We start from the raw sequence: 15,381 nt of genomic DNA, 5'->3' as shown, positions 1-15,381 counted from the left end.
TTTCGGGATTTACAAGATCCCTTCGTCAGACAAGTTCATTTGTGAACTTGTCTGACGAAGGGATCTTGTAAATCCCGAAAGCTCACAGCTCTAATGATTTTTTGTTGGCCAATAAAGGTATCACTCCTAAAATACTTTGACTACAAGTATTTACCACCATATGGATCCTCATATGTTATAACTCCGTTCCTTTTTGTAGACCGCAGTAAAGCAGAAATGGACCTGAAGGAGCTGAGTGAGTCTGTGCTTCAGCAATCCACGGCGACACCGCTCATCTCTCCCAAGAGGCAGATCCGCAGCCGCTTCCAACTCAATCTGGACAAAACCATCGAGAGCTGCAAAGCCCAACTAGGTATTTCTATAGATTTACTGTGTGCGGCTGCCATATTTTCAGTGTGCTAAGATCCCCCTCCCCCACCTGAGACCTGTTCCATATATATGTGTGCAGCCCACTCATAGTGCACTCTGTGGATGGATAGACAGTGTAGGTAATGTCTTCTCACATAGGGTGCCCAGCAGATCACTCAGCTGAGTGTTTCTGCCCTTGCCTTCGTGATTTTTTTACTCTTCTTTTAACATGGCTCATATGTAACTTGCTTCACTCCAGGCATTAATGAAATCCCAGATGACGCCTACGCCACTGTGGAACATAGCGATTCCGAAGAGTCCGAGAAGACAGACTCTAGTGACAGTGAATACGGGAGTGATGAGGAGCAGAAGTCAAAGAATGAGCAAGATGAGGAAGACAAGGAAAGTGTGAAGGAGAAGGAAATCCCCCCATCGTCCTCGGTAAAGAAAAAATCCAAACCCTCTGTCCCAACGGAGACGAAAGGTGAAGCAAAGAATGCCACCGCGACAACAGACAAAGCGGACCCCGTAGGGAAAGAGAAGCTGGCGCCCACCGTAGAGAAGGACGTTCCTGACAAAAGTAAATCCTTGCCGCACCCTGCAAAGGACAAGCTGAGGGGGAAGGATGAGACGGACTCCCCCACCGTACACCTTGGACTGGATTCAGACTCTGAGAGTGAGCTGGTCATTGACTTAGGTGAAGATCACTCGGGACGAGAAGGACGTAAAGCCAAAAAGGATCCAAAAATAACTGGAGCAAAACACCCGGAAAGTAGGTGTCACCAGTGTGTAACAGAGGATACAGGAGACCTGTGTGTGTGTAAACCCTGTGTTACAGCTGTAGACTAAGGGCCCTGTGACACTAAGCCATTATAAAGGCAACCATCCCCAGAGGAGGGAGCAATCGTTTGCTTCTCTGACGATCAGTGTCTTTCAACAAGTTTGAAAATGATTGGCTGCTGGCCGTGCATCGCTCTGTGTGATGGGTGATGCCGGCAGACGGCCAATGAAAGGTTATAGGAAATAATAAAGATGCGTCCTTACCTCTCAGTGCTACCCTGGTGTCCTCACGTTTCCCACTGAGCGCAGACACTTCTGAACCCGTCACTGCAGTAACAGCCTGCTCATCCAATCGCTGACCAGGACAGCACCGCGCTTAGTGATTGGCTGAGCAGGCTGTCAGAAGTGTCAGGGGGGGAAAGGCAGGAGGACATCGGGGACATCTTTATTTCTGTATGAAGCGAAGAATGTCTGTCTGCGCTGCCAAATATCATAGAATCAGAAGGCCCATACCCTGTTTCCCCGCAAACAAACCTCTGTAAATAAGGCATGGGGGAGGATTTACAGGATAGCTTAAAATAAGGCATCTCCCGAACATAAGATCCCAACCTCCGCCACCAGGGTCAAATTCTTCATAGAAAAATAAGACATCCCTTAAAATAAGACATAGCACATCTTTGGGAACAAAAATTAACATAAGACATTGTCCTATTTCAGAAAAACACTGTATAAACCTTGTAATTAACCATTGAAATATTCAGATATTTAAAGTGACACTGCCCCCCCTCCCCCTTTTTGCATTATGACTGCTCAACACAGGTGTAAAGGGTTAATTAACAGTTTTCATACCTCTTTTTATATCATGAAGTTTGTTCCAGTAAAAAGTGATCGTTTATAATCTGAGATTGGGATACCATGGGCGGGGCTTCATGTCCGAAGCTTCACTTAGCCACACCCCCAGTGCCACTTAGCCCCACCCCCTTAGCCATTGAAAGGGTCGGCCTAAAGGTCTAGGCCCCACCCCCGCTAGATTGGCCCACACCAATGGCCGATGAGGGGGCATGGCCTATGCGGAGATTACTTCACAGAAGAGACGTGGCCGACCCTTCCAATGGCTGCTGAGGGGGTGGGGCTAAGTGGCGCTTCTGCCATGAAGCCCCGCCCAGTTATCCAAATCCCTAATTATAAAAGATCATTTTTTACTGGAACAAGCATCATGACATCATGAAAACTGCTAAATTTACCCTTTACACCTGTGTAGAGCAGTCAGAATGCAAAAAGGGGGCGACTGTCACTTGTTTCATTAAGGATTACTTCCGTTTCTTTTCTTCACCACTCACAAATACTTAGTTAAATTCATAAATATTTATTTTAAATGATCAGTAACTTAAAGTCCATAAATGAACCATTTGACAGACATCACTCTGCGACAACACCCCTCTAATAAATCACTAGGACGACATTAGAAGAATACGGATTTTGGGAGGCAAGGTGGGGCTCTGCTTATTTGTGAGGAACTGGCTGAGCTTCAGACACGGATCACGAGCCTAAATATCTCGCTCCTTCCCGCTCAATACAATAGCCAATCAGGAACTGCTTAACATCTGCCCAGCAACCGCTATGGTGACATCATCATCCACCGCCGCCAATTAGGTCCTGAAACAAAAAGCAGGACAGGGGAGAGACACAAACAACCAACAACTAATTTAACACTGACCATAAGTGTTAGGACCTCCGCTCTCATGTGCCCCCATTCTAGGGACAGCAAGAAATCTCTTATTTACCGTCTGGTTGCATCTTCTATGCAGTGTAGCCGGAATGTGCCGGCAACTATTATGAGATTATTAGTCCCCAGGAACCTCTCAGCCACTGTTCATGCTTCCCCCTGCAAGATTGTTTCCAGCTTGAGGCCCTGCTTCAGCTCATGTCAAAGGGCCCTAAATTGTCACTGCATACTGCTCTATTCTAGCTATATACTGCTCTATTATACCTGTATACCACATAATCACTGTATACTGCTCTATTATAGCTGTATACTACATAATCACTGTATACTGCTCTATTCTAGCTATATACTGCTCTATTATACCTGTATACCACATAATCACTATATACTGCTCTATTCTAGCTATATACTGCTCTATTATAGCTGTATACTACATAATCACCGTATACTGCTCTATTATACCTGTATACCACATAATCACTGTACACTGCTCTATTATAGCTGTATACTACATAATCACCGTATACTGCTCTATTATACCTGTATACCACATAATCACTGTACACTGCTCTATTATAGCTGTATACTACATAATCACTGTATACTGCTCTATTCTAGCTATATACTGCTCTATTATACCTGTATACCACATAATCACCGTATACTGCTCTATTATACCTGTATACCTTATAATCACTGTATACTGCTCTATTCTAGCTATATACTGCTCTATTATACCTGTATACCACATAATCACTGTATACTGCTCTATTATAGCTATATACTGCTTTATTATGGCTGTATACAGTACATAATGACTACACTGCTCTGTTATAGCTGTATGCTACATTCTGTCCCTGTATACTGCTCTTATACCTGTATACCACATTCTGTCCCTGTATACTGCTCTCTTATACCTGTATACCACATTCTGTCCCTGTATACTGCTCTTATACCTGTATACTACATTCTGTCCCTGTATACTGCTCTCTTATACCTGTATACCACATTCTGTCCCTGTATACTGTTCTCTTATACCTGTATACCACATTCTGTCCCTGTATACTGCTCTTATACCTGTATACCACATTCTGTCCCTGTATACTGTTCTCTTATACCTGTATACCACATTCTGTCCCTGTATACTGTTCTCTTATACCTGTATACCACATTCTGTCCCTGTATACTGTTCTCTTATACCTGTATACCACATTCTGTCCCTGTATACTGCTCTTTTATAGCTGTATACTACATAATCATTGTATACTGCTTTATTAGAGCGGTATATTGCGGTATTGTCCCTGTATACTACCAGATATCACTGCCCTACATGATGATACATGATATCTTCTATCCCTATACCATACCCCACCATTGTGCACTATACTATACTGTGCTTCTCACTACTATATCACATGTTGCTCTACTCTTCTACATTACACTCTCATTTACATTGTACTGTGTATTACACCAACACCATTTTGTTCTCTATTTGGCTCAGGTGCAGCAAAATCCCCAGCAGCGGCAGCCAATGCCAGCAGCCAGCCAGCGGTGGAGACCCCCATCCTGACCCGCTCTGCATCCCAAGCTGCCCCTGCCATGGGGGTAACAGTGACTACAAGTTCTGCATCAGCTGCCAGCACTACGACAGCAGCCACCGGCAGCCCAGTGAAGAAGCAGAGACCCCTGCTCCCCAAGGAGACGGTCCCCACTGTGCAGAGAGTGGTGTGGAATTCTTCCAGTAAGTTTCAGACCTCATCCCAGAAATGGCACATGCAGAAAGTTCAGAGGCAACAGCAGCAACAGCAGCAGCAGCAGCAGCCGAGCACGCCTGCGCCGTCACAGTCTCCACAAGGGACCAGATACCAGACACGGCAGGCTGTGAAAGGTATTGCATGCTGATCACATCCCTGTCATGTCACTGGCCCTCAGGACCAGTGTCCCCCCTCAGTGTGAGGGCCCCATTCAGCATCATCTCCTGTCCATTCCTCCTCACCCTCCATCTAACAAGTGCATTCTCATAGGAGAAGAAGAGTGGTGTGTGCATCCGTCATACTAATAATGGTTTATGCATGTAAAGCTGGGAAGTGCTGGGGATCACATTCTGGCCCCCACGGTCAGCAGAATTTAGGAGCTGTTTGTGGCAGCCAGTATTCTGTTCACACCAGAATTTGTGGTCACCCCCAGACCAGCAGCCAATGACCACAGTGAATAGTACCACTGTTCTAGTTCAGTGTCTTTATAAGCGCCATCTCTCGCATGGATCCCGGTGGTGGATCCATCAAACTGAAAATTAAAAAAAAAAAGAAAGAAAAGATATATAAAGCATATTAATTGTTTTTAATTAATTTTTTTTAAGCTGTGCAACAAAAAGAAGTCACGCAAGTGACCTCCACCTCCACCATAACCCTGGTGACCAGCGCCCCTCCACTAGCCATGGTGACCAGCCCAGCACAGCCGCTGAGCACATCGGTCACCAGTGATCTACCCATTGCTACCGCTTCAGCTGATGTCGCTGCTGACATTGCCAAATACACCAGCAAGGTGAGTGACATCGCTTAGAATCCAGAGCATACTCCTAAAAATTCATATCGCCAGAAAATTGGGGGCTTCACTGTGAACTTGGATCAAATTTAAAAGGTACTGGAAAAAAAAAAATCAACTGGGGTTGTCATCTCAAGTAGTTTTGCAATATACTCGCTTTAGTAGACGTGTACCTGTCATGTAAATGTCATTTTTCAGAAATCAATAAATATCAAGCCATTTTAAGAAACTGTGTAATAGGTTTTATTCAGCAAAAGAGTTTCCTCCTGTGCTCAAAAAGCTGTTATCCTACCCCCCCCCCCCCCCCCCCACACACACACACTTCAGAAGCAGGATTTCTATGTCCATTATGCTCTATAGAGGGGTTAGAGGCCAAGGGGGATGAGTGAGCATGGAGAGAAGAAAAGGCAGCCCTGAACAGCACAACACCCTGCAATCTTTCCTCCCCAAGATCCCAGACCAGCAGTGACCTTTCTGACCTGTAAATCCAGTGTTTTATGTGCCCACACAGTCTCCAAACTGTACAGCTGCTTCTCTGCTCTTCCTGCTCAGTCACCCCCCTCGGCCCCTCCCCCTTCCATAGGTTATAAGGGACACAGCAGAACCCATCTTCACTTTGTGTCTCTGTAGTGAAGACGACTTTGCCTGATAATGCAAAGATTGGGGGGGGGCAGGGAAACTGCTTTTTGAGTACAGTAAGTGGCCTTTTTGCCTAAAAAAAACTTATTATAGAGTGTTTTTTTTATTGCTTATACTATTGATTGCTGCAATAAAAATAAAAAAACTAAATGACATATTACATTTTAAGTTTTCTATGTTTAAATCAACGTTATATATGCAGCCAAATTGTGGTCCATGCCCCCTCTGCACCGATATTTTGCTTTTTCTTTGTTTCAAAGACATGAAGTCCCCGTCCTTTGTGCGCTGACACAAGGAAAGACACCTGTTTATCATTCAGGTTGTATATCAACTGAGGGCAATTATATTAATAACTCTGCAGCTTACCAGGAGACAATGTCTTTTTTTATGTAACAATTCAGTCACTATAATGTCACTGTGGGGTTAGAGGTGTTGGTGCTGTGTGACTGGAGAGCTGACCATACAATGCAAGCACCCCCAGAATTTTCTGCTACTGAATGTGGACACGCAGCAGCTGTCCACAGAGCCGTGTGCGCTCAGGAATGGCTGTCAGTCCATACCAAGCCCAATCTGTGAGCGCACAAAGGACTGAGACTTCCTGTGTTTTGGTCAAGGAGACAAGACCAGATATCATCAGTTTGACAGGAAGGGAGACACCTTGTGGCCGTATGTATAACGTCGATTTAAACATAGCGAGTATATTACAAAACTACTTGTGATCACAACCACTGGATTAAAAGGATTGAAGCAGTTTATAAAACCACTAGCAAGGAGCCACACTTAAGGGTTACTTCCATCGTGAGTCATGTATTGGTGGGAGGAGTTCTCATTGCTGATCTAGAACCCTGCCTCACTATATAGCATGAGAATGTATCGTATATGACCAGTAGAAGCAGTCACATGACTCCTGGATCTAGTGTCTCCTATTATTACTGATCTAACGTTTCCCATACACCTGCTTATTCGTCCGTCACTTGCATAGTTACATGTTTTTCACCACAGTAAACCTAGTGAGTTACCATCAGTCACTAGGCAGGACCCCGGCAAGAGTCTGTGGTTCCATCAGTGTCTGGGCAGGACCCCGGTTAGTTTCTGTGGTTCCATCAGCCCCTGGGCAGGACCCAAGTGAGTGTCTGTGGTTTTATCAGGACCCCAGTGAGTGTCTGTTCTTCTGTCAGTCCCTGGGCAGGACCCCAGTGAGTGTCTGTCTGTTCTTCCGTCAGTCCCTGGGCAGGACCCCAGTGAGTGTCTGTTCTTCCGTCAGCCCCTGGGCAGGACCCCAGTGAGTGTCTGTTCTTCCGTCAGCCCCTGGGCAGGACCCCAGTGAGTGTCTGTTCTTCCGTCAGCCCCTGGGCAGGACCCCAGTGAGTGTCTGTTCTTCCGTCAGCCCCTGGGCAGGACCCAAGTGAGTGTCTGTGGTTTTATCAGTCCCTGGGCAGGACCCCAGTGAGTGTCTGTTCTTCCGTCAGCCCCTGGGCAGGACCCCAGTGAGTGTCTGTTCTTCCGTCAGCCCCTGGGCAGGACCCAAGTGAGTGTCTGTTCTTCCGTCAGCCCCTGGGCAGGACCCCAGTGAGTGTCTGTGGTTTCACTGTAATGAGCCTCTTTATTCTTCTTAGATGATGGACGCTATTAAAGGCACAATGACGGAGATCTACAATGACCTATCTAAGAATACCACAGGGAACACCATAGCTGAGGTGAGTACCGCAGGATATCATGGCTACTAACATTGTAGGTTATTAGAGAATTACTTCATTACTATTTGTTCACAGATCAGACGATTGCGAATAGAAATTGAGAAGCTGCAGTGGCTGCACCAGCAGGAGCTGTCCGAGATGAAACACAACTTAGGTGAGCGCCATCTTCATTGCTCCTTATATTGGGAGATATTGGCTGTGGTCACTAGATGATGTGCATCTCTTCATGTCATCCCACCCTAGAACTCACCATGGCGGAAATGCGGCAGAGTCTGGAGCAGGAGCGCGACCGGCTGATTGCAGAGGTGAAGAAACAAACCGAGCTGGAAAAGCAGCAGGCGGTGGACGAGACCAAGAAGAAGCAGTGGTGTGCGAACTGCAAGAAGGAAGCCATATTCTACTGCTGCTGGAACACCAGCTACTGCGACTACCCCTGCCAGCAGGCGCACTGGCCCGAGCACATGAAGTCCTGCACACAGTCAGGTACAAACCCTGTACATGTCACCTGCACTACCTACCCATCATCCCTAACCTACCATGTAGAGGCCTATAGTGCTGCCATGCTGTATCAGTGTGTGTAGGGGCTAGGGCTTATTTCTGGGGATGGGATTGTGCCCTGGCGTGGCGGGAGGTAACATGGCACTTGTCCGGGATGGTTGGGAGCTACGCTATACCTATTCTCCGTCCCCATAATGTGACATAACCTGGTGCTGGAGGCGCTGACTGTGACGACGACTAGTCCAAAAACTTCGTAAAATCAAGCTAGGGCTTATTGATGTAAAGGGTACAAAATCCAACGTATAGCGGGATAAAGCGATGCAAGCATAAGAATCCAGACGTCGTACAATTCATATAAAATATTTCATACTCCAACATGATCCCTGATGGCCATCCCTGCGATCTAGCGAATGTGAAACGTGCGTCTGGGTGGAGGAGTCCACATCACCAGGTAGAAAGATTTAGTGATGAGGGGAGTCTGTATATATACTGTATAGCAGGAGTCTGTATATATACTGTATAGCAGGAGTCTGTATATATAATGTATAGCAGGAGCCTGTATATATACTGTATAGCAGGAGGAGTCTGTATATATACTGTATAGCAGGAGTCTGTATATATACTGTATAGCAGGAGTCTGTGTATATATATAATGTATAGCAGGAGTCTGTATATATAATGTATAGCAGGAGTCTGTATATATACTGTATAGTAGGAGTCTGTGTATATAGTGTATAGCAGGAGCTTGTATATATACTGTATAGCAGGAGCCTGTATATATAGTGTATAGCAGGAGCCTGTATATATAGTGTATAGCAGGAGCCTGTATATATAGTGTATAGCAGGAGCTTGTATATATACTGTATAGCAGGAGCCTGTATATATAGTGTATAGCAGGAGTCTGTATATATAGTGTATAGCAGGAGGAGTCTGTATATATACTGTATAGCAGGAGTCTGTATATATAATGTATAGCAGGAGCCTGTATATATACTGTATAGCAGGAGGAGTCTGTATATATACTGTATAGCAGGAGTCTGTATATATACTGTATAGCAGGAGTCTGTGTATATATATAATGTATAGCAGGAGTCTGTATATATAATGTATAGCAGGAGTCTGTATATATACTGTATAGCAGGAGTCTGTATATATACTGTATAGTAGGAGTCTGTGTATATAGTGTATAGCAGGAGCTTGTATATATACTGTATAGCAGGAGCCTGTATATATAGTGTATAGCAGGAGCCTGTATATATAGTGTATAGCAGGAGCTTGTATATATACTGTATAGCAGGAGCCTGTATATATAGTGTATAGCAGGAGTCTGTATATATAGTGTATAGCAGGAGTCTGTATATATAGTGTATAGCAGGAGTCTGTATATATAGTGTATAGCAGGAGGAGTCTGTATATATAGTGTATAGCAGGAGGAGTCTGTATATATAGTGTATAGCAGGAGTCTGTATATATAGTGTATAGCAGGAGTCTGTATATATAGTGTATAGCAGGAGGAGTCTGTATATATAGTGTATAGCAGGAGTCTGTATATATAGTGTATAGCAGGAGGAGTCTGTATATATAGTGTATAGCAGGAGGAGTCTGTATATATAATGTATAGCAGGAGTCTGTATATATACTGTATAGCAGGAGTCTGTATATATAGTGTATAGCAGGAGCCTGTATATATAGTGTATAGCAGGAGCCTGTATATATACTGTATAGCATGAGTCTGTATATATAGTGTATAGCATGAGTCTGTATATATAGTGTATAGCAGGAGCCTGTATTTATAGTGTATAGCAGGAGCCTGTATATATAGTGTATAGCAGGAGCCTGTATATATAGTGTATAGCAGGAGTCTGTATATATAGTGTATAGCAGGAGGAGTCTGTATATATAGTGTATAGCAGGAGTCTGTATATATAATGTATAGCAGGAGCTTGTATATATACTGTATAGCAGGAGCCTGTATATATAGTGTATAGCAGGAGCCTGTATATATAGTGTATAGCAGGCGTCTGTATATATAATGTATAGCAGGAGTCTGTATATATACTGTATAGCAGGAGTCTGTATATATAGTGTATAGCAGGAGGAGTCTGTATATATAGTGTGTAGCAGGATGAGTCTGTATATATACTGTATAGCAGGAGGAATCTGTATATATACTGTATAGCAGGAGGAGTCTGTATATATATACTGTGTAGCAGGAGGAGCCTGTATATATATACTGTGTAGCAGGAGGAGCCTGTATATATACTGTATAGCAGGAGGAGTTTGTATATATACTGTATAGCAGGAGGAGTTTGTATATATACTGTATAGCATGAGTCTGTATATATACTGTATAGCAGGAGGAGTTTGTATATATACTGTATAGCATGAGTCTGTATATATACTGTATAGCAGGAGGAGTCTGTATATATAGTGTATAGCAGGAGGAGTCTGTATATATACTGTATAGCAGGAGGAATCTGTATATATACTGTATAGCAGGAGGAGTCTGTATATATACTGTATAGCAGGAGGAATCTGTATATATACTGTATAGCAGGAGGAATCTGTATATATAATATATAAATATATATATAATATATATATACTGTATACAGGGGTCTGGTTGGGTCTTCTCACATTGATCTGTTATCCTGCAGCCACTGCGACACAGCAGGAAGCCGACCCCGACCTCAGCTCAGATAAAACAGCACAAACCCCAGCAGGTCCCCAGCCGCCGCCCGCCGAGGCCACGACCACGCCGAAGGAGAAGGATGGCCCAGCCGATAAGAGCAAAGAGAGTGTCACTGTACGTATCGCTGGTCGATAGCATGCCGACCTCCAAAGTGAGTGAAGACCATTCCGTGTCTGTCTGTCTATGGGGACCCGAGCTTCTCGCTTGCTGTCCGTCTCTCAAGCGCTTTCTTCTTTTTCTTTTCTTGCTATCCACGTGTCCATGTTTATATTATGAGGCTTGAACGGCGTCTATCCGTATTGTGTGTCTGGTGTGTACGGCATCCGGAGCTTCTAGTACGCGCTTCCGCCTCTGTCATTGCTGATATAGAGCCTGATCCATATCACCAGCCTCGCATCAGCCATGGAATAACTCCGTCCCCCGGTGTCCTACTGCACTCATGATTTTGTTTTCTCAAGCGGGGGTCAGTCTCTAGGAACCCACAGAAATTGTACGGAAGCCATTGGGGATGCGTTATTGGGTATGAGGCGGCAGTGTCATCTATGTATTTGAGAATGAACCACAGAGAGCATGACCACTTCACCTAGCCACCCTCCATATTCTGCCTTACACCACTATGTAGCCAGCACACTAGGCCAGTCATTGTGAGGGGGCAGCTCCAGATTGGGTGGATTCCCCACTATACATGGACAGAGAAGATCCACCACAGATCAGCATATAGAGAAGGTTTCAGGATTAGTCAGAGGCCGTAGGTGAGAGACGTCCTTGACATAAACTCACAGTACGAGGGCAGGGATTTATGGAGATGCTCAGTGCATCGATCCCATTGGAGACCTGCGACCGTTTATACCGATTATATAACAGTTTATACATACAGCATAGAATACACTGCTGTATACCTACACAGCATGGAGATATATATACACACTCATACAGGAGGATAATAAGTATATAATACACTGCTGTATACCTACACAGAATGGAGAGAGATATACACAGTCATACAGGAGGATAATAAGTATATAATACACTGCTGTATACCTACACAGAAAGGAGAGATATACACAGTCATACAGGGGGATAATAAGTATATAATACACTGCTGTATACCTACACGGAATGGAGAGATATATACACACTCATACAGGAGGATAATAAGTATATAATACACTGCTGTATACCTACACAGAATGGAGAGATATATACACACACTCATACAGGAGGGGGATAATAAGTATATAATACACTGCTGTATACCTACACAGGATGGAGATATATATACACACACTCATACAGGAGGATAATAAGTATATAATACACTGCTGTATACCTACACAGAATGGGGAGGGGGTATATTATTTCTGGTCGGTAACTTTACCTGTGAGAGACGGAATCTATAGAGCAGGGATGGGGAACCTTGGCCCTCCAGCTGTTGCAAAACTACAACTCCCATCATGCCTGGAGATCCAAGGTTCCCTACCCCTGCTATAGAACCTTCCAGATAATCGGTCAGTGTCAGGAGACAGATGTGTTTGGTGCCTTTGGCCGCTGTCCTCATACAATCTAAGCTTCCCTGCGCTGTCTCTGCAGATAGCATCAGGTGTGGCGAGCAGCCAGCCCATAAAACTGGTCCACGTGCCGCAGAGCGCTGCCTTTATTCCACCTACTCAGTCCACAATTGTAAGTACCAGCAGTGTCATCCTGGTAGTGTAGTCACTGTGTGATGTCAGCAGATGTGCCGCCATCTCCCCCGCTCTCATGTCACCCTCAGTCCGGTCATCATCCCGGTGATGTCACAGACCGGGGCTGCCATGCTGTGTGATGTCACTCGCTTTGCTATGTATATTGGCCTTTCATACGCTTCTCTCCCACATTGTTGGCTGTAGCATGAGACGTCCCCATGTATCCAGCGGCCGTGCACGTAGATAATGTGCTGTGTGTGTATGAGATCTGTGCGTCCAGCGCTGGCGGTCCCGAGCACAGATGGCGGGGTGATATACGGCCTGTCTGTGAATGTCACCCTCTCAGCCGGAGTCACTTCATATGTGATGTCCCTGAGTAACACTTACATTATGCCTTCTCCTCTTGTCACATCCAGAGCTGCGAGGCCTGATATACTAACACTCTCCGCATGATTTAAAGGAGTGTTTCCATCTGAGCATGTTACTGGTGCGGGTCCGACTACGGAGACCCCACTGATCACAAGAATAGGGTATTAGATAGTCGCAGCCATTCTATCGCTATGGGGGGCGCTGAGCTCAGCAATATTCAGTGGCCCCATAGAGAATGAATGGCGCACTGGCCGCTCACGCACGCTCCACTTCATCCTGGAGCTCATTTTCTCCTTGTTCTCCAAATCAGCAGCCGCCTCAGTGATCCCCTCCCCCATTCTTAGGATAGTGAAAAAAATAAAATAAAAAACAGGGTACTTCTTACTCAGCGCTGCCCAAGGAAGACATCCAAGAGTTGCCAGATAGAATAAAGATGCAATTTATTCATAAAAAGCACAGAAATTGACGCGTTTCGGGAACAAGCAGGTCCCCTTTCTCAAAATAAGGTGCATCCATTCTTAGGATTTCATCCTCCATTGTGTTGGTATATAGTGTACACAGTATCCTCGTCCCCCATTCATAACCATTAACAATGGCCGACAACCATAAAATAGTAGTCATGTTATCGGTAAATGCAGGCAGAAGCAATTTTTATTGTTTTTATATTGAAGTGTATTTTTATTATGTTTTACTAACTTATAACCTGCATTTTCTGACCTTTCTGGTGTTTGCACTTTATATTGCTGCCAGTTTGGGGTAGATGAGACTTTTTGCTTTTTCTTCTCTTTTATCGTATATATGATAATGATTGTTGATTCTCTTGAGTATTCTTTGTGTACGCCGATCACCGCGATAGTTCAGACTGTTCCGCTGGCGCTGATAATTGTTTCATTTTTTTATTGCTGTTTTTTATTTGTCGTTGGGAAGCGGACTGGATTAGCGCTGTTATGGTGGTGGGGGGGGGGGGGGGGGGCTTTATATTTTGGGTCTGTTCACATGTAGACTAGATAATGTGTAATAGGACGTGGTTGTTCTGGAGAGGGGTGTGGCCAGGTCAGGTTGGTCAGCACATATTGCATGTGCAGTGTTGGGTCATGTGACTTGTGGCTGTAATGTTGATGTGGGTTATAACCTTGTGCCTCTTGTCTACAGACCATCCCTGTGGTTGTGAGCCCCAATGCCGGGGCTGTGGCAGTGAGAGCTGGCGTCCAGTATGTGCAGACCACCATGCCGGTCCAGGTGCGGAGGGTGTAACCCGCGAGCAGCAACACGGAAACACTACATTGTGAGCGTCGGGAGCGTGCGCCTCCCTGTCCTGTATGTAAATAATGTACAATCTGTGGATGTGATTCAGAGTACAACCATCTTTTTATATTTGTAATCACTTTAACTTATGAACATTTATCCGGAGCCGCGACATCAAGATGCCGATTATAGCAGACGCTGCGGACCCCGGAGCTCACAGAACGGCTGGAGGAATCAGTGTATGAAAAAGAGAATGGGATACCAGCCGCCATGTTTGTGACCTGAGCACGCCTTCGCTCCGTATCTATGATGTCTGTATATGAGGACCCTCTGTATAATATCATTCCAGGCCACGCATTGTACATTCTCACCCTGTTGGTTTTCACCATTGTGCATAACGGAGACGGCGTGTACAGTAACCGGCGGTAGTGAGAGACACGATCTGTGGCGAGCGGTTGGGCGCCCGGGACTGGCCGGCTTTCCCTTGTGAAACATAATTGCTTTTAGCATATGGAAGTATTTTTTCACATTTTCTTTGTATAAAATTTGTATTAAATCAAAACCTTTTCCTTTTCCTGCCGTTTCTTGCCCTCTGGGTGTGAATCTCAGCGTGGTCCTGTGTACACAGGTCAGTGGCGGAGCTCAGTATTACTGCAACAAGTGAACAGTAGGGGGCGCATTGTGATCATTGTGAGAGAAGAGCCTTCTTCTCCGGACACTATATGGATTTGTGCTGAGGGTTTGTTACAATTGATCCTGTCCAGATGGACAGTGTAGAATTGCAGCTAATGATACAGCTATTCTACCAGTGAAGGTGGTCCCAGGTGGCGGGGGTCCTCTGGCAGTGTTCATACCCTGCACCCAGCAAGGTACAGTTGGTAGAAATGAGATGTACTGTGTTTCTCTGATCTCATGCTCTGTATAAGTAGATGGAGGTTCGGCTGGTCTACCGGATAGGGAAACTAGAGGAAATAAAGTTGGTGATCACATGAGGCCTGAAAGAACGCCACAAATGGAAGTTTATTATAAAATGTTTTTATTCCACTCTTTCAGTAACAACAAACAAGCATTTTGGCCTCTTATTCCTGTGATATTCCATAGACCTCATATTCCATCTAAATGACCAAGATGGCAGACAGGGGCGTAACTAGAAATCTCCCC

General features: G+C 44.9%; 1 protein-coding gene across 5 annotated transcripts in view; it reads left to right on the top strand.

Annotated features, from left to right (window-relative positions):
• The window catches only part of ZMYND8 (zinc finger MYND-type containing 8), a 61,959-nt gene extending 47,165 nt beyond the window's left edge, over positions 1–14,794 (top strand). For 2 of the 5 annotated variants that reach the window (XM_069953740.1, XM_069953738.1), the window contains exons 15-24: positions 200–352; positions 608–1,120; positions 4,356–4,742; positions 5,214–5,398; positions 7,654–7,734; positions 7,810–7,888; positions 7,978–8,217; positions 10,890–11,038; positions 12,515–12,604; positions 14,128–14,794. In XM_069953740.1, the coding sequence (XP_069809841.1) occupies positions 200–352; positions 608–1,120; positions 4,356–4,742; positions 5,214–5,398; positions 7,654–7,734; positions 7,810–7,888; positions 7,978–8,217; positions 10,890–11,038; positions 12,515–12,604; positions 14,128–14,229 (1,979 nt within the window). In that variant the 3' untranslated portion in view covers positions 14,230–14,794. Of the gene's footprint in view, positions 1–199; positions 353–607; positions 1,121–4,355; positions 4,743–5,213; positions 5,399–7,653; positions 7,735–7,809; positions 7,889–7,977; positions 8,218–10,889; positions 11,076–12,514; positions 12,605–14,127 lie in introns of all 5 variants that reach the window. The other 3 variants (XM_069953742.1, XM_069953741.1, XM_069953743.1) reach the window with 3 other exon arrangements.
• Positions 14,795–15,381: the final 587 nt, after the last annotated feature.

The sequence above is a fragment of the Dendropsophus ebraccatus genome, chromosome 14, assembly GCF_027789765.1.
Source record: "Dendropsophus ebraccatus isolate aDenEbr1 chromosome 14, aDenEbr1.pat, whole genome shotgun sequence".
Taxonomy (NCBI): domain Eukaryota; kingdom Metazoa; phylum Chordata; class Amphibia; order Anura; family Hylidae; genus Dendropsophus; species Dendropsophus ebraccatus.
The sequence above is the reverse complement of the archived record's forward strand: the minus strand, read 5'-3'. Positions and strand labels throughout refer to the sequence as shown.